We start from the raw sequence: 21,797 nt of genomic DNA on the forward strand, positions 1-21,797 counted from the left end.
GCTGTCCTTCCTCCTCTAAGCCGCGGCCGTCTGTTTCTTTTCGGTAGCCGAAGTACTCCCATACTAAAGACTTTGTCTATTTTTGAGGGGGGTAAAAGCTCAAGTGTAGTGTCACTGACGGACAAAGGCCATAGATTTCTTGCTACATTTTTGGGACCTCAAAAATAGCTTATGCCGTAACTATGGTATGACAGATAAATTTAGTGGTTTTGAAACCGTGACGTTTTCATACCACGGTAAACCTTGAAAATAGTAACCGGCACATGCTTAGTCAATACCAGTGTTGTTTTCGTCAATGAATTTTCATGACAATGACGAGCTAAAAACGTGTTTTGGGAGACTAAAACATAATGAGACGAATGCCAGTTGAGAACCAGATGAAAATGTGCCATAGTTTCCGTCACATGTTCACAATGTGTGATATTTTATGTGTCGTTAGCTTGCATCGTAGCAGTGTCTGGCTGTGTCACTCATGTGACGTGCTGCGACTTTCCTATCTTGCCCAGAGTGCAATGTTGCTTTAGTCTCTAAATGTCTGTGATGAGTGCTCATCACACACTAAATGTGACTCGTAGTGTTAGTAAAGCATTCGGCGTTAATTAGAGGTGGGAATCTTGGGGCACCTCACAATTCAATTACAATTCAGAAGCGATGATTCGATTATAAATCGATTATTGCTGCACAACCCCCCCCCCCAGCTATTAGCTGCTTTTAATGTTTTGTGCATTAGTTACAAAAATAGTACAAAAATCTAGGGCTGTCCCAAACGACTAATTTTCTCCCGATTAGTCAGCCGACTATTTTTACGATTAGTCGACTAATCTAATAATTAAAAAAAAAAAAAAAAATTTTTTTTGTTTACTAATTTAGCAATGAAATTTTTGTTGACACTTATCAATTCACAAAAAACATATTGGAACACTTAAATTATTTATTAAAGTACAAATAAACACATAAATAATAATAAATCACAAATAAACAATGAGTTCAAATGCTGATAGAATTAACTAGTATAGCATCCCGATTGAAAAGGTGGTCTCTTAAACTGATGGTTTACAACTTTTATTCCATCCTTGATGTAATCACACCGTAAGAGCTATGGTGCACACAAATAAAACAACACAATTAGAAATTAGCAAAAACTTTTCACCTTTTTCCTTTTAAACCTTATTTATCGATCAATGAATTGCCTTTACCTTAATTTATTACCTTATCATTGACAATCTCTCCCTTGAGTGCAATCACTGTATATACTGTATATATTTTTGACCTTTTAACCTTATATAATTTTCTATACTATAAAATAAACCATAACATGAAATAAACCTTTCAGTTAGCATTAAGGACAATACTAATAGCACTTACAGGCCCATTGTCAATGAAACATTATTATTCAGTAAGGCGACAGCACCCTCTGGTGTACAACAAAAAAAAAAATTACAAACGGTGACGGCGCTTGAGGTGTTTATTCACGGCCGACGAGCAGCCAAGCTTGGCATTGAACAGACAGGACAGAAGAGTGTACCCTCCGTTGTTTCTTTGAAATAAGTCAATGTTTCGGACACTCTGGTGCGCTTTTTTTGGCTTTGTGCCGCTTTCCCCGCTTGCATACAGAGCATCCGACATTCTGAACTTTCCACGCATGTATTTTTTATTAACCCTTCATTAACCGTCGACGGGATGTTGTGCTCGTCGACGGATTTACGTCATCGATGACGTCGACTATGTCGACTAGTCGGGACAGCTCTACAAAAATCCTCTCAGGCTCAAATAAAGTTATATTTTAGTATCAAGTTAACAGTTCAAAACTGTAAATAAAATACTCAAGGCCCCATTCTTTATCAGCAGCTTTAAACTACATTCAATTAATTTTAAAAAACTGTTTCATTCAAGTCATGATTTTGCGGATTTAGAAGTATTTTAGATGAAAAGTTAATCAGGTTTCCTCAGACGGTTCGCGACAACAGAGCATTCCTGAGAAGTCTACTGCTTTAAAATGGCGGCTGTTTACTAACGCCAGCGAGTTTGTCATCTCGCATCTAGTTCTCTATAAATGTGCTAACGCCGCCGAGTCTGTGATTTTACATCTAGTTCTATATACATGTGATATCTACCGTAGCATTATTTAGGCGTAGTTTGAAGCAATTTGGCGTTGTTTGCAGGTATTATTGTTTTTTGTTTTTTTTAATCTAGCGGCATAAGTTGTGGATGTTTACTCTTGGTCCGTTCCTCATTGCGTCCCGAAGACCGAGCTGACTGTGTTTTAGTTCCGCTTTACTTAGCATATTTAAATAATCGGAATATGGATATTTGTGAATCGTTCTCGGAAATTTCACACATCTTTACGCGTTATCATTAGGTAAATGCCAACGGCGAGCATCCTCTTAAACACTCTTGACAACTTTTTTACCTCCATTTCGTGGCGTCCAGGTGTGTATAATTAGTTGAAAATAATGTGATGTTTTCCTGCTGAGTGTGTATCATCACCAAGTTGGCGTTGTCCTTGTAGATGCTACAATATGGGCTCGTTTGTCAATGGTTATTCGAAATAGTTGGAAACCTGTATTTATTTTTGGAGTAACATTTTTTGATTTTACAGACAAAAACATTTTTAGTAAAAGTTGCCTGAAACTAAATGAAATGAGTCTTGAATTTTCGTTAACATAAACTAGACGAAGACAAAGACATTTGGAGGTGACTAAAATATGACTAGACTAATAAGTATAATCATCCAAAAGACTAAGATTAGGACGGAAATTAAAAGCGCTGCTAAAAACAACACTGGTCAATACTTTGCAGTTTTACTGTAAACTAAATTCCAGAGTCTCCAGAACTTAGGCTATCTCATTGTGTTTTAAATGACTTAATACAACAATGTCTGTTTTGATGTTCACATAGGATTACAAAGCAGGACGTTTGAGTCTGGAGCGACAAGGTTCCCTCCATAGTCAGGACAATGGTCCAGAGTCTGCTGTTGAAAAGGGCCAGTTCCTCAGAACACAGTCCATAACCAGCGCTGTAGATTATGAATATTTCAACATGGGCATCGGACAGGTACCACGAATGCATGCATGGAAACGAGTAGATTTGCTTACAGCCTTCATGCATCACCCTCCTGCTTCTCTCCTGCCTGCTTACCTGGATAGACCAATGGAGGCATAGCCAAGGGACAGGTTTGTCTCAAGTGGTGTCCACATGACAGGCTTGAAACACAGTATTGTCCAGGGGTCACCAATATGAAACTCACCTACACACAGGGGTGAAAGTCGGCGAAATGCAGAACGGTGCTTTGATCCCGGAAATATGACGGCAACTGTCAAACCTCTATATAAAAAAATGTATTAATTAAAAAAAACTGCCGGGCTGCCACATACACATCTCATGTTAAGCTAAGCCTACTAAAGTGCTTGTGTAGCGAAATTGTTTTCAACCAATATTTTGTTATTATTTATTCAAGGATATCTGCTGAGCAGCTCAGCGTATCCGAGTGGCGTTGATGTGCGCATGCACGCAGAAAACCACCCAGGACTCCAGTTGTCCGTTCAATTGGCTGACATACTGACATGTGATCAGCATGGATAGTTAGCTCTGATTCGTTCAAATGCACATATTTTCTGGGACAAAAAAAAAAAAAGAAAAAAAAGAACAAGCTTTTTGAATTAATGCAATAAAAAAGGCAATGCAATGGAAAATTGATCAGATCTTTAAGAGAAGGAGTTGAAGAGGCTTATTTTATTTGGTCTGATGGGGAGGTTTAGAACATCTTCCACGTTACACGCTATAATGCGTGACCCCAGAGATAATGAACAGAAAATTCTGATTATTCTTAAATGTGCAAGCTTGATGTGATCCTTAAATATAATAAGATTTTTAAACAATGTTTTAATTAATTTGTATATATTTGCCACTTTCACCCCTGTTTACACAAGATAGCCCGCAATGAGCACATGAGCAGCCCCTTCTAGAAATACCTCACCACTGATTGGATGTATTGATTAGAAATGTCAAAGAAGTAATCATTTCAGAATAGGTGATTTAAAGTGCCTGTGACACCATAAAAAAAATCTTAAATAGCATTATTATGTGAATTAAATCATATTTTGAGACGATTCGAATATCTACGACAATTTGGCAAACCGCAGATGACAAGAAAAGAGTCTTTCGATCTGCTGTTAGCTACTCCTGTCATTATAGAACTCTGGCGCTGCCATCTGGGTGATGACGTCGACAGAGTAACGATTTCAGCTGATTTAGAATTCAGCCCAATGGAGGAGAAAGATTCAGAACGAGGAAAATGCGACAAAGAGCAGCAAAATATACTCCAATATTTCTACAGGGTATTCTTTTTAATCAAAGTATTTTTCCCCAATTGCTAAATTAATTGTATGATCATGACAAATAACTGCCTTGTGCTGAATGGAATATGAAATATTAAAAATGCAGTTACTCAGTACAACAGGGCTAAATTACTGCATAATGGACAAATGTGCCGACTTCTTAAACCTCCCGAATGATGTTTTATGCCACCGGAGTTAGTCGGCTCCTGTCATTTCCCAGTGAGGACTCGGAGACTAGGAAAGAGTGTGAGAGCTATGCTACATGCTAACCCGAACCGAGCGGCTCTTCCAAGTCTCTTCCTCACCTATCGAAAAGGAAAAATTACACAAAACTACCCCGACTCATGTCACACACGGCGGCGGGGGTGATAGCCTTCACCGATCGGCCAGCCCCCGGCGGCGAGCAAGTTTCGGCTCGTCGTTGAAGGCCAAAAATGGCGTATTCTCGGAGGACTAACTGGCCGACGTCGAAGCGGGTGGCTCTCTCTGCGAGCACACGAAGAGGGCCTAGAGGGGTGGAAGTCTCCACACAATCGAGAACCACAGACGAGAGCGCGTGGCTGCCCGAGCACGGGCGCTCAACCATGGTGTGGGACATGCCGCCGGTCATCAGCAGAGGGAGACGGCCACTCCCACCTTTTCGGTAGACAGGGAGCAAAATGCAAGCCACCTCTTTATTAAAACGTGCCATGATCCTAGTATTTGACATAATATAAAACGTGTAGTTCACTCACTCCCGTGTCCGTCAAATCCACAGTTGACGGACACGGTCCCACAGTTGTTTTGCCGATTCTTTGCGGTGAACAGGATCTTTTTGAAACCCAAAAAGGCTCACACGCCTTTCCCTGGTGCAGCAACAAAAGCCTGCACCACATTGGGCTTGCGTGACGCGAAAAATAAAAATTGGCTGGATCCGCAGTCCTTCTGCATAATACAGTAATGGCTGTATTGTGAAGATGATTAGTCCGCTGACATCACATTCGCCTTCTTTCTCAATCCAGACTCTGGCCAGAAGTCACTCATTTTCATGGCGTGGGATTCCAAAAATTGAATAAACATATCGATCGCCTCCACACACATTCGAGCGGTCCATTTCATTCAGGAGCATAAAATACCGCGTGAAATATGAAATAAACGTGGTTTTTGTTGTCATAGGCACTTTAAGAACAAAGTCTTGCATATTGATATTATAGCATTAATCAGTACCCAAGAAGAAGCTCTCTGTTTCAAAATGGTCAGCGGTCAAGTTTCTTATGATCAATTTTATTTCATTGGCCAAAACATACTTTGAAACATAAGACCGCCTTCACTTTCTGTTGTCATCCAACTTTGCATGAGTGGCGGCTCTTCCCCTTGCATGCTCTCATTCTTTCTTAAAGTTACGTGTATGTTTCATGTGTCTGCATTGCTAAACAGTCAACCATCTTCCTATTAGCAATTTCATCTACAGCGGTACAGCTACTTACGAAATTAATTGGTTTTGGAAGTAGTTTAACTTGAAAATTCTGTAAGTAGAGACGCGTTTTCCATGTACAGTGGGGCAAATAAGTATTTAGTCAACCACCAATTGTGCAAGTTCTCCTACTTGAAAAGATTAGAGAGGCCTGTAATTGTCAACATGGGTAAACCTCAACCATGAGAGACAGAATGTGGAAGAAAAACAGAAAATCACATTGTTTGATTTTTAAACAATTTATTTCCAAATTAAAGTGGAAAATAAGTATTTTGTCACCTACAAACAAGCAAGATTTGTGGCCGTCAAAGAGGTCTAACGAGGCTCCACTCGTTACTTGTATTAATGGCACCTGTTTTAACTCATTATCTGTATAAAACACACCTGTCCACAATCTCAGTCAGTCACACTCCAAACTCCACTATGGCCAAGACCAAAGAGCTGTCGAAGGACACCAAAGACAAAATTGTAGACCTGCACCAGGCTGGGAAGACTGAATCTGCAATAGTTAAAACGTTTGGTGTAAAGAAATCAACTGTGGGAGCAGTTATTAGAAAATGGAAGACATACAAGACCACTGATAAGCTCCCTCGATCTGGGGCTCCATGCAAGATCACATCCCGTGGCGTCAAAATGATAACAAGAACAGTAGGCCTGAACGATATTGGAAAAAACTATTGTTGCTCTTTTTTGGGGGTTTGCGATATTATATTGCGATATTAATTTTAAAAAATATTTTTTTTAAAGAAATTTTCACTTGATGACTTGAATAGCTGTTTGAAAAGACTTTGGATGACTCACCATCACCACAGTGTACAGTGATCCCTCGTTTTTCGCGGTTAATGGGGACCAGAACCCGCCGCAATAAGTGAAAAACCGCGAAGTAGCGCACCCCCCCAATTTATTTATTTATTTATTTTTTGGTGTGTGTTTTTTGTGCTCAATGTATTTATTCAGATTTAGCATTGGAAAGAGATATATATGACATGTTTTTTTCTCACTTTTTCCCCCAAAGTGATTTAAAAAGTGTATATAAAATGTTTTTTAAGCACTTCATATGTCAAAATTATGATCAGTTTTAAACAAAACTGTCCAACCAAATCATTTTTGAACAAGAATAAAGTACTGTAGTAGATAAATGCTTGGCTTTATTAAATGCTTCTCTTTATCTACCTTAGCTGTGACCGTTGGAGTGACATGTAGAAATGTCAAACTCCTCATGATCACTTCTGGCATTTATATGTCTCCAATGTCTCCACACACACACACATTCATTCCAGCGCGGCTTCCTTGAAGAAACTGTTTAACAAGTTAAACGATGATTGACAGATGCCCGTGTGAAGTCTGCTTCTTTGGCCAGATCAAAGCCATCGTTAACTTTAATAAGCAAGTGCGCAGTGACTGAGAGGAACAAAGGGCTGGGAGAGGGAGGGTGAGAGCCTGTGCTCAGAGTAGAAAGCAAGGCGTATATTGAATTAAAAAAAAAAAACCAAAAAACTGTCACACGTGCTTGCGATTGGACTATCGCGCACGTGCAGAACGTGAGGCAATGTTTAAACGATATATCGTTCAGGCTTAAAGAACGGTGGGCAAAAATCCCAGAAGCGCACGCGGGGACCTAGTGAATGACCTACAGAGAGCTGGGACCACAGTAACAAAGGCTACTATCAGTAACACAATGCGGCGCCAAGGACTCAATCCTTCACCACCAGACGTGTCCCCCTGCTGAAGAAAGTACATGTCCAGGCCCGTCTGCGGTTCGCTAGAGAGAATTTGGATGATCCAGAAAAGGAATGGGAGAATGTGTTATGGTCAGATGAAACCAAAATAGAACTTTTTGGTAGAAACACAGGTTCTCGTGTTTGGAGGAGAATGAATACTGAATTGCATCCGAAGAACACCATACCCACTGTGAAGCATGGGGGTGGAAACATGCTTTGGGGCTGTTTTTCTGCAAAGGGATCAGGACGACTGATCTGTGTGAAGGAAAGAATGAATGGGGCCATGTATCGAGAGATTTTGAGTGAAAATCTCTTTCCATCAGCAAGGGCATTGAATATGAGACATAGCTGGGTCTTTCGGCATGACAATGATCCCAAACACACAGCCAGGGCAACAAAGGAGCGGCTTTTTGGTCAGAAGCATTTCAAGGTTCTGGAGCGGCCTAGCCAGTCTCCAGATCTCAACTCCATAGAAAATCTGTGGAGGGAGTTGAAAGTCTGTGTTACCCAACGACCAGTGTTGTTAATCTTACTGAAAAAAAGTAATTAATTATAGTTACAAATTACTTCTCCCAAAAAGTAATTGCGTTACTAACTCAATTACCTGAATGTAAGAGTAATTAGTTACTTGGCAAAGTAATTGGTGATAATTACTTTTTTTTTTTCCCTCCAAAAAAAAAAAAAAAAAAAAAAAAAAACATTGGCCACACTATGTGAAGTTTTTTGTGGAGGTTTTTGGTACAATTGGCCCGAGCCCAATTCTTTACCCTAATTTACCCTTTACCCTGAATCAACTGTTAAAAGTTGTTAAAATTGCTCCCATTATTGCATTAGTTCCCTTCTCTCTACTTTCGACATATGAAAGTTTTAAAACTGTTTCATCATTTTAAGATAGATTCAAGTCAAGATTTTGCCGATTTAGAAGTATTTTAGATAAAAAGTTACTTAGGTTCGCGAGGAAGGTTCTCTACAACAGAGCCGTCCTAAAAAGCCTACTGCTTTAAGATGGCGGCTGTCGTTTTGCATCTAGTTATATCTATATACAGTACAAGTGATATCTACCATGTCTACCATATCTACCATAACATGCGGGCGTAGTTTGTCGGCTATCGGCTACAACATGTATTATTGGAGCTACCTAGCATCGCGTTTGCTCGGCGTTACAACTTTCTTGCCTCCTCCCCGCTCTGTCGTCTCGGTGAGTCCGTCTCCCTCAGACTTTTCGACCAATATAGTAATGCATAGTAACGCATGCCTTTCCGTCCTCAGTAACGGTAACGGCGTTGCCAAGATGAGAAAAGTAATTAATTAGATTACCCACTACTGAAAAAAATAACGCCGTTAGTAACGCCGTTATATTGTAACGCCGTTATTAACAACACTGCCAACGACAGCCCCAAAACATCACTGCTCTAAAGGAGATCTGCATGGAGGAATGGGCCAAAATACCAGCAACAGTGTGTGAAAAGCTTGTGAAGAGTTACAGAAAACGTTTGGCCTCCGTTATTGGCAACAAAGGGTACATAACGAAGTATTGAGATGAACTTTTGGTATCGACCAAATACTTATTTTCCACCATCATTTGCAAATAAATTCTTTAAAAATCAAACAATGTGATTTTCTGTTTTTTTCCCCACATTCTGTCTCTCATGGTTGAGGTTCACCCATGTTGACAATTACAGGCCTCTAATATTTTCAAGTGGGAGACCTTGCACAATTAGTGGTTGACTAAATACTTATTGCCCCACTGTAAATGCCCTAATCCGTTCCATGCCCCCCAAAATTCAGACATAAATCTTTTCTAATGCATAAAAATGCATCAAAACATGTAACAAATACATGTTCCAATTAGATTATTGCGCAATAAACATAAAAAAACAAGAATACTGTAAAGAATAAAAGTTAATACAGATAGTCCCCGGGTTACAACATACTCGATTTAGTCGATTTCGACTTTATGACGCTGGAGTCTCATCCGGCATTTTGTCTCCAGTCGTTTTTAGAAAACTTTTTTTTAGTCGTATAAACAAAAAATACCTTATTGTACCCCACAGTATCTTATTTTTGACTTTATTAATATGACGTGTTCTGTCCTCACTAAACGTGAAGTTGTTTGCCTTGACAGACATCAAACAAGGCAAATGTGCTTTTTGGAGCTTTTTACTTCCTTCACTTTTGACCATTTGTAAAGCTGTAACACACAAATGTACACTTATGTTCAAAACGACACGCATTTTCACAATAAAACACTTAATACAAGACAATTAGTGTTCAAACGTCCATCTAGTCTGCTCAATATGAAAATTAGTAGATTGGATGAGCCTAATTTGCCTAACAAAAGTCCGATAGCTTAAATCCTATGAATGCTAACGTATTTACAATTCTCATAGCAAATCGCGCACATGTAACTCCTCAAAATGTAGCTGTAAACTTAATTACAAATACATACCTAAACATATATTAGCTGAAACAATTTACAGCCTTATGTGGGTCAAACCAGAGCGCAGCTGTCCTTTATCCATGTCTGACAAGAGTCTGCTCCTCAGTCATAAGGCGACAGTCCAGCAAGACCCAAAGTTGCCACCAGAGGGCAGTGTATCCTCCATCATTAAACAAAATACAATACTTTTGCACCTTTTGGATAGTTATTCTGGGGTAATTAGAGTTAATTCTGACTCGTTTGTAACCCGCGGATTACCTGTGCACTCATGTAAGGCTGTCAGAACACGAGGGAGGAATGAAGAGGATGCTAGGATACACACATACACATACAGTCGAGGCCCCTCTTAGCCAATTGAATGCCAGGAATGCTAAGCAAGAGCCAATGCCAGTTCAGCTATAAGTATGTCACGTTCAGTAAACTCTGGAAGCTTTAAGTTCTATATTCTTCCCTTCCGTGTCTTCAAATTTATTTCGTAACAAGAGGCAATATTTTCCCGTTGAGGCGTGTCTTATCATGGAAATTCTGTATGTAGAGACGTTCCAAAGTAGAGGTACCACTGTAAATGATTAAGGCTTTTCTCTCTCCAGGTATCCGTCGATTACCCACAGCTCGCGTTTCAGCCACAGACTTTTTTTGCTTTTGGATCGCCTATTGGAATGTTCTTAACTGTCCGTGGACTTAAACGCATCGATCTCAACTACAGCTTCCCGACCTGCAAGAGTTTTTATAACATCTATCACCCGGTGTGCAACAGCAAATATTCACACATTTCTTATAGACAGTCTTTTATGGTCTAATGAATCTCTTATTTTTGCTGAAATTTCATACACTGTCTTTTGTTGTGCAGTTTGATCCTGTAGCTTACCGGATTGAACCCATGATTATTCCAGATGTTGACCTGGAACCTATGCTAATTCCGCACCATAAAGGCCGTAAAAGGATGCACTTGGGTATGGGTTCTTTGTTTTTCTCGATCTGTGTCAAACACCGTCGTGTTATGATCTTTTCTGTCAAAATCCTAAAGCTAATTTATCTTTTTCTCCTAGAACTGAAGGACAGCTTTACCCGCATGAGCATAGATTTTAAGAATAATGTTCTTGGATCATTACGGACAGCTTGGCAGTCATTTTCCAAACTACCTGTTGCTGCGCTGCCCCCAGTTGCTGAAGGAGAAAGTACAACAGAGGAAAGTCTTCAGGAGACACAAGGTAGATCTTAGGAGTCGTTTAATGTAGTGGAGGCCGGGATAATTAGTGTTACGAGGTAATTTGTGACTTGGTATATTTTGTTAAATCTTCTTAAATATTTGCATTTGTCTTCTCTTTTACAATGCATCCATTAGTTGTTGTTTACTGTTTCTGTTCTTCAGAGCAGATACTAAGTAAATTATTTTAACTTTTTTGATCCATATTTGAGGCCCTTGCTCAAAAGATATGCTAGGTTCATACCGCAGGTCTTAATGCACAAATCTGATTTTTCTTCCGATCAGTTTTTTTTTTTTGTCGTGCCCGTTCAGAAAGCCTTTTTCCATTGAGTCAATCTAGTACGCAACCGCACTTACCCGCAGACCGACACGTGCTGAGCAAACTGACCAGCATGCGCAGAAGCATCAAAACAAATGACTACACATGCTGGATGTACAATTATACTAGGCAGTGGTTCTTAACCTTGCTTACGGTTCCGAGACCCCACCAGTTTCACATATGCATTGACCGAACCCTTTGGAATTAGGTGACTAAAAAATAAATAAATAAATAAAATAATAATCAAATCAAATTCAAAACAAATATACAGGTAGTCCCCGGTTTATGAACGTGTTCCGTTCCTGTGCTTACGATGAAACCCGGATTTTCGCGTAAGTTGGAATGAACCCTTTATATACCTCAAAACACCTTCTGAATTAAAAAAAATATATATCCAAAACATGTATTACACGTAATTGTACTGTCCTCTCCAAGATGTTGGAGCTAGGTCCTAGCTAGACAGCAAGCTATGCTCCGAAATTACGATGACAGATGTCCGTGTGGTTTGCCGACTTTATTCAGCTGCTCATGACATCAACACTTGCAGAATGAAACGAAAATAAAAATGAAATTACCGTAATTTCCCGAATATAAGGCGCACCCGTGTATAATGCGCACCCCAAATTTACTTGTAAAATCTAGGGGAAATTATTGTACCCGTTTATAACGCGCACCCTAATTTTCGCACCAATAAATAGAAGAATACAAGAAAACAGAGCTCGTGTACAGATACAGAGATGTCATTTTACTGACTGGTGAAACACAGCACAAGCATAGCACATTGGTAGTTCAAAACATTACCATAAACTGACAATATTTATGGTAATAATATGATTTGACAACTTCTCCAACTTACCAGAATCTAGGAGAAAACAAAACAGATGTGACTTTTCTTTTAAAGGCTGCTGTATAACTTGCTCGTTTCATCATGATGAATAAATGTTTCTTCCATGGATTGATACGGTAAAATGAAAGTGAGAACGTAAGTGGGAAAACTGTGAGAGCTCATTGCTGTCAACACGACAGTAACATCCGTCCGTCCGTCCGTCCATCCATCATCGACCCGGGGGCAGCAGCTTTAACAGGGAAGCCCAGACTTCCCTCTCCCTAGCCACTTCAACCAGCTCCTCCGGCGGGATCCCAAGGCGTTCCCAGGCCAGCCGAGAGACATAGTCTCTCCAGCGTGTCCTGGGTCGTCCCCGGGGCCTCCCGCCGGTGGAACATGCCCGGAACACCTCTCTAGGGAGGCGTCCAGGAGGCATCCGAACCAGATGCCCGAGCCACCTCAACTGGCTCCTCTCAACGCGGAGGAGTAGCGGCTCAACGCCGAGTCCCTCCCGGATGACAGAGCTTCTCACCCTATCTCTAAAGGAGAGCCCGGACACCCTGCGAAGGAAAATCATCTCGGCCGCTTGTATCCGGGATCTTGTTCTTTCGGTCACGACCCACAGCTCGTGACCATAGGTGAGGGTAGGAATGTACTGATAGGCCTCCTTCTTCAGCTTGACGGCATCCCTTACCGCTGGTGTCCACCAGTGGGTTTGGGGATTGCTGCCATGACAGGCACCAACCACCTTACGGCCACAGCTCCGTTCGGCCGCCTCAACAATGGAGGTGCGGAACATGGCCCACTCGGACTCCATGTCCCCCAACTCCCCCGGAACAAGGGAGAAGTATTGTCGGAGGTGGGTGTTGAAACTCTTTCTGACAGGGGATTCTGCTAGACGTTCCCAGCAGACCCTCACAACACGTTTGGGCCTGCCAGGTCCGGCCAGCATCTTCCCCCGCCATCAGAGCCAACGCACCACTAGGTGGTAATCAGTTGACAGTTGACAGCTCCGCCCCCTCTTTACCAGAGTGTCCGAAACATGCGGCCGCAAGTCCGATGACACGATTACAAAATCGATCATCGAACTGCGGCCTAGGGTGGCCTGGTGCCAAGTGCACATATGGACACCCTTATGTTTGAACATGGTGTTTGTTATGGACAAACCGTGACGAGCACAGAAGTCCAATAACGGAACACCCCTCGGGTTCTGATTGGGGGGGGCCGTTCTTCCCAATCACGCCCCTCCAGGTCTCACTGTCATTGCCCACGTCAGTGTTGAAGTCCCCCAGGAGAACCTGGGAGTCCCCAGAGGGGGCGCTCTCCAGCACACCGTCCAAGAACTCCAAAAAGGGTGGGTACTCTGAGCTGCTGTTCGGTGCATAAGCACAAACAACAGTTAGAACTCGTCCCCCCACCCGAAGATACCCTCTCGTCCACCTGGGTGAACCCCAACGTACAGGTGCCAAGCCGGAATGCCCACACCGGAAATCGCGGTAAATCAGTTTCATCTTCAATAGCAGCAATTCAAATTTGCGTTTACAAGTAGCTGCTGATACAGCAATAACAAACGATTAGCATGTATCAGTTAGCGTCCGAACAGCATATAAAACAATCACATAACCTCGCCCCAACTATTCAACCACAATTTAAAATGCACAATAAACAGTATAAAAGGGGTTATATACAGCCGTCGCTTCTGGATGCTTCATAAGCAACAAATGTGCGCGCAGTCTGTCACCTCTGTCACTCGGCTGCTTCCTCATGTGTGCGTGTGCCATCCCTGCCGTGTGTTGGGTGGGCGGGTGTGTAAAGGCTCTCGCGTGCGGAAGTACAACCTGCTCTATGCTTCCTGCTCCAATATAAAAGCATCAAAAAATAAAAGTCAACATTTAAAAAAAACAAAACAACAAGACACAGGCGTCGTAAAGTCGAAAACCCCTAAGTCGGGTCCGTCGTATCCTGGGGAATACCTATAGACCCTACTCACATGACGTCACAACCACGCCTCCGCGCCATGTTGTCCGTCTACTCGTCGTGTTGACGCTTTACCGCTACGTAAATTCCTCCTATTATGGCGTGTTTTTCTGCTCGTTAACATTATCAATCATAATGGTGAAGGCGTGTGTGGCGGTTAGTTGCAATAACAGAAAAGATAGACTGAGAGACTTGAAGTTCTACCGTATTCCGAGAGACCTAGAGAGGAGAGCGAGATGGACTGCTGCAATTCGACGAGAAAACTGGGCTCCAAACGATTACCACAGATTATGTAGTAGTCATTTTATATCTGGTAAAATGCATTTAACATATATTTAGAGGGTTGTGGGCTGACAACCACAATTAAGATCATTGCGATTCTAATCATCAACAACATACAGTTTCAAATTCAATATGCTTATTTCTTCCACCATCATTACATTTTGAATAATATTTAGCTGGTACCAAGTGAAAGCTGGCCTCGTCTACGGATCATTAGTTAAACAGGTGTGTCCAAACCTTTTGAAAAGGGGGCCAGATTTGTTGTGGTAAAAATACGGGGGGGCTACCTTGGCTGATTTACATAGAACAATATATTTAAACAAATTTTAGCAAGCCCTTCTGTGTGTCACATTTGCGCTATAATTTTTTTAAATTCATAATTTCAACAATCTCGTCTTTGTGGCGTTCTCTTTGGACACTTGGGCTCTTGCGAAATACTGCAGCTGTGAAATTAAACTAGCTTCAAGTTGCTTTAATTTCTCGCTGCGTATCTTCCCTGTAATGTTGTCGTACATGTCAGTGTGTCTTGTTCGGTAATATCATTATCGCGTCACATCGAACTCTTTGAAAACAGCGACTGTCTCTTTGCAAATGAGGCAGACACAGTTGTTGCGTGTTTTATTGAAGAAATAGTCCAATATCCACCTATCCTTGAAGCGTCGGCCATCACAGTCAACCTTTTTTTTTTTGATTGTCGCCATTTTAGAAAATTGGAAGTAAAGGGTCACACGGGGTAATGTTGCTTAGAGTGCTGCTCCTAAAGTTTTTCATACTTTCGTGAGAATAGGCTGATTTTGTGTGGACAAGATAGTTGTAGATATCAGGGTAGCAGATGTCAGGCAGAGTTGGCGAAGACAGCGGGCCGAAAAATATAGATTAAGGCATCAAATATGGATCTGGCGAAAGGATCGACCTTTTATGCAACGCATCCAATGAGTTTACAGCGTCTGAAAGCACCGGGGCTTCCATGAATTGGAATATTAATTGCATGACAAATTGAAACCATTGAGAATACGGATAAACAATGACGGACAATATGGCGGCCGAATACAGCGACACGTCATTTTGTGACGTTGGTGAGTAGGGTCTATGCGACGTTGTCAACATCAAATGTGTTCTTCTGCTTATTTTATGATGTTGCAGACGTAGACGCCAGCTACCAGTTGGAGCCATGATGGTGTGGATTCATCATTGAATGATGTTGCGATAATATATTATATATTTTACAGTTTTTATTGTCCAGTGGTTGAAGTATAGTGTCACATTAGATATCTCATTTAATTTAAATAATAAAGGAACAATCAGATCGTATGGAGTGGAATTGATGGCTATACAGTGTATTTACATACGCCAGCACAGTTTACCCTATGTGAGAGGCAGTGACGTGCGGTGAGGTTCATGGTTGGTGAGGCACTGACTCCTTTAGTGTCAGATTTCCAAATATATAAACCAAAAAGGGTAGCTTATTCAATTGGCTACTGGTTATTTCATATCTCATCAGCATTCTTCACAAAACACGCACACACGGTACATATTATCGATACGTAAAAGTAAGACAATAACATGCATTTGCGATAATTCATGCAACATAAATGAGAGTAAAGAGTGGTGTACAAAACCACAGAATTCAATTCTGACCTTTAGCGAAATATTCAGTTTTTAAAACTTGTAATTCTGATACTTTAATCAATTTATTACAGATTGCTAAACAAAAAGTGTGAAAAGAAAAACAAAGAATATTTTATTTAAGGCCAAAATTTAGTTTTTAGATATTCTATTGTATTTTTCTTAGTCTAAGCTCTTTTAAAAAAAATTTTTTTATAAGATTGAAATGAAAACTGTTTGTGGTCTTGCACCTGTCCTTCACCACAAAAACCGCCGTTACTTTGGAAGAGCATAGGTTTGGTCTCAACATTCGTAGGGACGATATAACAGCATAACCTGCATGTAGGTACACTTTTTGCTGGGGACGGGACATTAATAAGACCAAACAGATTGGATGAAGGGGGCAAAGGGCCACATTTCTCATGTATATGAACCTAGTTAATCAATAGGCAAAATGATCAATGCAAAATAAATCCTTATCTACTGATAATAACTTTTATGTGCATTGGTTCAGATGATACACTGTTCGATTCAAACCTTTGTTTTCAAAAAATACTAAAGAAACATTTTGAAAACTTCCTGAATAAATGTCTGGTTTTTATTAGCATAAACATAATGAAAATAATTTACTCAATAATGGTAGGGTCAATTCTATCCTTACAACATTTGGAACTATTGAAAGATCTAAATTCTCTATATAACTGAACATTATATCATGCAAAAAAGGTAAGGTTGCTTAAACGTTGGTGGGGACAATTTTAGCATCCTGAAAAGTTGGTAGTGTTATGTCCCTACCGTCCCTATGCAAACCTACGCCCTTTTTGTAAAAGTCCTCCTTATTTTCCTTTACCTTAAAAAAATCTCTCCGCCTCAATGGAGAGGATTGCTTCAATTAGATCGCTGTGTTCTATTTGACAAGCCAGAACACACAGTGGATGTGTCCAAATGTCTAGCTAACCTTTCATCTTTCTTAGCAAAACCATGTAATCGTTCTACATATATGCCACGTTTAGAAGAGCTTACACGCTCATCGTTACCACGAAATGTTAACTCCTGTTTAGCTAGGATGCAGGTTGCATTAATGAGGTATTTCAAACTCTTTACCTTAGCATTCTGGATGCTACCGTTGAGCTTCCGCTGTTCGTCAAAGCCAAATCGATCCTTGAGCTTCCAAAGGTTTTTAAAGCAATCAGGCTTTGAATGTGAGTGGTCGAGCTCTCGTGTTTGCTGAGGCTTCGTGGTAGTTTTTTAATGTCACAATATCTCGTGTTAGTCCAGACATTGGCACAAGTTGAGAAAAAAAGGCAGGGAAAGCAGCAAAGCCGATTTTTTTCGAAGGACAGCCACATAGCCAGTCTTTTCGGGTGTACCAGTCCGTTTGAAAAGCGCGAGTTATCTTCTGTCCCGTAGTTTGAAGCAAACCTTTTAGCTCCGGTGTTGTTAATCGCGTCCACTTTTGACGGAAAGCCAAGTTTCACGTACGTCCCCTTTCAGTGCGGCAGAGTACTATCTGCCGCAAGCTGTGCCTTTTCACTGCGGTTTTAGTGAAACCGCAGTAAAACCGCAAAATAAAAACAGGGACATATTTCAGCAAAACTAAATATGTCGCTAACAAAAATTAAACTTTAAGGGTTAAAGACATTAGCCAGACTGTGGAAAATCAGGTCAAATAAACGTATCTGGAAACATTATAATGGCGACATGCAGATGTACGGCAACCAGTACGCTCCAATTCCATGTATCAACCCAGTTTGTTATGGATTGCGCAATCAGAGGTGAGGCTTTACTCGTTGCTGCCGCACCTCTCGTTTCATTTCGCTATTTGAACAGGAAATGGGCAAATTCAGCGATTTTGACTATAAAAAATGTTTGAAATGAGTCATACATAAAGAGCAATGGACAAATATTAATATAAATTTGATGCTATAATTATTTTTTTGTCATGATGACAGGTGAGGCTCTGCCTCACCTGCCTCCCCTGACCGCACGTCACTGGTGAGAGGTCATTTGTGCCAGAGAAAATGATTTTCTCAGACTGGATTAATTCTATTTTATTATTTAAAAATGACTGCTGTGAAAGGTTTGTATGTTAACAAACATGCATAACAACATGGACAAACAAATTTAAGCATATCTAAGCAGTTTTATGTCTACAAATTGAAATAAATCAATAAATAAAAAAGGCACCAATTCCCCCGGCCTCTGCGATGGTAGATAAATATGTAAAATATGCAGTCTGTGTGTGTTTGCATGTCTGTCTAACCCCCTTGTCTTTGCACTCCTGACTCTCTGCTTGCCAACATCCTCCCTATTTGTCTCTAACACTGTCTCTAACACCTGCTTCCCACGCCCCTTTGCACTTTCGTGTGATCCGCCACGTTGGCTGCAGTTTGTGCCTCTGCTCAGAGGGAGGAAAAAAGTGGTGACTTTTGGACTAAAATATTGGAGTGGCCCAGGGCCCTTCATAGGCATCACTTCCAAGGTAAGCTAGGGCAGCAACACAGCTAACTTGAAAAGGGTATAGTATGTACTCAGTTTCACATTTAGGGAGAGCCAACATAGATTTGAAAAACTGGATTTGAATAGTTTTTACATGAATAAAACGACAACTACAGTGATGCTACCATTTGGAGGTCAGCCGAACGTTTTGGAAATCAAAGTACAGTGGGGCAAATAGGTATTTAGTCAACCACTAATTGTGCAGGTTCTCCCACTTGAAAATATTAGAGAGGCCTGTAATTGTCAGCATGGGTAAACCTCAACCATGCTGACCATGAGAGACAGAATGTGGAAAAAAAACAAAAAAGAAAATCACATTGCTTGATTTTTAAAGAATTTATTTGCAAATCATGGTGGAAAATAAGTATTTGGTCAATACCAAAGGTTCATCTCAATACTTTGTTATGTACCCTTTGTTGGCAATAACGGAGGCCAAACGTTTTCTGTAACTCTTCACAAGCTTTTCACACACTGTTGCTGGTATTTTGGCCATTCCTCCATGCAGATCTTCTCTAGAGCAGTGATGTTTTGGGGCTGTCGTTGAGCAACACGGACTTTCAACCCCCTCCACAGATTTTCAATGGGGTTGAGATCTGGAGACTGGCTAGGCCACCCCAGGACCTTGAAATGCTTCTTACGATGCCACTCCTTTGTTGCCCTGGCTGTGTTTTTGGGATCATTGTCATGCTGAAAGACCTAGCCATGTCTCATCTTCAGTGCCCTTGCTGATGGAATGAGATTTTCACTCAAAATCTCTCGATACATATCCCCATTCATTCTTTCCTTTACACAGATCAGTCGTCCTGGTCCCTTTGCAGAAAAACAGCCCCAAAGCATGATGTTTCCACCCCCATGCTTCACAGTGGGTATGGTGTTCTTCGGATGCAATTCAGTATTCTTTCTCCTCCTAATACGAGAACCTGTTTTTCTACCAAAAAGTTCTATTTTGGTTTCATCTGACCATAACACATTCTCCCAGTCCTCTTCTGGATCATTCAAATGCTCTCTAGCAAACCACAGATGGGCCTGGATGTGTACTTTCTTCAGCAGGGGGATAACGTCTGGCAGTGCAGGATTTGAGTCCCTGGCGGCGCATTGTGTTACTGATAGTAGCCTTTGTTCCTGTGGTCCCAGCTTTCTGTAGGTCATTCACTAGGTACCCCTGTGTGGTTCTGGGATTTTTGCTCACCGTTCTTGTTATCATTTTGACGCCACGGGGTGAGATCTTGCATGGAGCCACAGATCAAGGGAGTTTATCAGTGTTCTTGTATGTCTTTCAATTTTTAATAATTGCTCCCACAGTTGATTTCGTCACACCAAGCGTTTTACCTATTGCAGATTCAGTCTTCCCAGCCTGGTGCAGGTCTACAATTTTGTCTCTGGTGTCCTGGGACAGTTCTTTGGTCTTGGCCATAGTGGAGTTTGGAGTGTGACTAAATGAGGTTGTGGACAGGTGTCTTTTATACCGATAATGAGTTAAAACAGGTGCCATTAATAGGAGTGGAGCCTCGTTAGAAGAAGGTAGACCTCTTTGACAGCCAGCTTGTTTGTTGATGACCAAATACTTATTTTCCTCTCTAATTTGGAAATAAATTGTTTAAAAATCAAACAATGTGATGTTCTGTTTTTTTTCCCCTCCACATTCTGTCTCTCATGGTTGAGGTTTACAGGCCTTTCTAATCTTTTCAAGTAGGAGAACATGCACAATTGGTGGTTGACTAAATACATATTTGCCCCACTGTAAATCCATCATCATACGTGACATTATATGAGGAATTACAAGCATATCACAGTTGTGGTTCTCCTCATAGTGCAAAATGACATAATGATAATTTTCTAATTGCTTTGGGTGAAACAGTACACCAAAAACTGAAGGAGTTCAGTATGTACTTTGGTTTTCCATACAGTAATAGAGCAAAATACAAAACTAAGTGCTTATCTTCGAGGTACAGGTGGACATCATTGAATACATTTTGATTGAAGGATTGCAGTAACAGTTGTATCATTCTGAATCATTAGCCTTTTAAAAACGCTCATCTGTTATTGCTTTGGGTTCATCTGAAGTCCATAAAAGGGTTAAAGTGACACAGTGTTGTTATCATTTTAATGGCTAGTTATAAACAGATTTTTTTTTTTATTTTTATCGGGGTACATAAAAGATGGTTTTAGTTGGATTGGCCAACATTTGTTACTTTTTCTAAAGGACTTGGGCAGATGAGATTTTCATGGCAGGACTTTGTAGACCAGCAGGGGCAGACTGGGGGTTGGGGGTGGTGTCCAGGGAGACTGGCCCACTTCATGGTTGGTGTTGGAAGCTATGCAGCTATTTACAGTACCACAAAAATGAAAACTGTAACCTGATCAAAGTATGCATGTAGGACTTTTAATTCGAATGTTCTGAATTTTGGTACCGTAAAAATGCATAGTTTTGAATATGTGTGTAGTCAGAGAGGTCCATTACTAGTGTTCACCAACCTTGACCAGAACTTATTCAAAATTGCGGATTTACAGTACGACAAAAATTAGAACTGTAACCTGTAGCTGGATCAACATTGACATGTAGGACTTTTAATTCAAATTTTTTTATGTAATAGTATAATACAAATGCATAGTTTTGAGTATGGGGGTAGTCAGAGAGGTCTACTAATATGCACCGATCTTGGCCAGAACTTATTCAGAACTATGGATTTGCAGTACTACAAAAATGATAACTGGAACCAGACCAAAGTCCACATTTAGGATATTTAATTCCAATTTTCTCAATATTGGTACAGTAAAACTGCATAGTTTTGAGTCTGGGAGTAGTCAGAGAGTTGATCTTCTAATATTAACCATCCTTGTCCAAAACCTATTCGGAATTGTGGATTTACAGTGCCTCAAAAATGATACCTGTAACCTGATCAAAGTTCTGTTTACATATAAAACTTTTAATTCATTTCTCTAAATATTGGTACAATAAAAACGTATTGTTTTGAGTATGGGAGTAATCAGCGAGGTCAACTACAGATATTCACCAACCTTGGCCAGAACGTATTCAGAATTGTGGATTTACAGTACCACAAAAACAATAACTGGAACCAGATCGAAGTCCACATTTAGGACATTTAATTTAAAATTTCAAAATACTGGTA

At 40.6% G+C, this 21,797-nt stretch overlaps 1 protein-coding gene across 4 annotated transcripts in view; it reads left to right on the forward strand.

Annotated features, from left to right (window-relative positions):
* ddhd2 (DDHD domain containing 2) overlaps nt 1-21,797 on the forward strand; it is a 60,476-nt gene that overhangs the window by 28,055 nt on the left and 10,624 nt on the right. For 2 of the 4 annotated variants that reach the window (XR_009062701.1, XM_057831419.1), the window contains exons 13-18: nt 2,899-3,054; nt 3,147-3,173; nt 10,542-10,697; nt 10,802-10,904; nt 11,001-11,162; nt 18,557-18,649. Coding sequence is in view for 3 of the 4 variants with exons in the window: in XM_057831419.1 (XP_057687402.1) it covers nt 2,899-3,054; nt 3,147-3,173; nt 10,542-10,697; nt 10,802-10,904; nt 11,001-11,162; nt 18,557-18,649 (697 nt within the window). In the remaining variant the exon portion in view is untranslated. The remainder of the gene's footprint in view (nt 1-2,898; nt 3,055-3,146; nt 3,174-10,541; nt 10,698-10,801; nt 10,905-11,000; nt 11,163-18,556; nt 18,650-21,797) is intronic. The other 2 variants (XM_057831420.1, XM_057831421.1) reach the window with 2 other exon arrangements.

The sequence above is a fragment of the Corythoichthys intestinalis genome, chromosome 3 (genome assembly GCF_030265065.1).
Source record: "Corythoichthys intestinalis isolate RoL2023-P3 chromosome 3, ASM3026506v1, whole genome shotgun sequence".
Taxonomy (NCBI): domain Eukaryota; kingdom Metazoa; phylum Chordata; class Actinopteri; order Syngnathiformes; family Syngnathidae; genus Corythoichthys; species Corythoichthys intestinalis.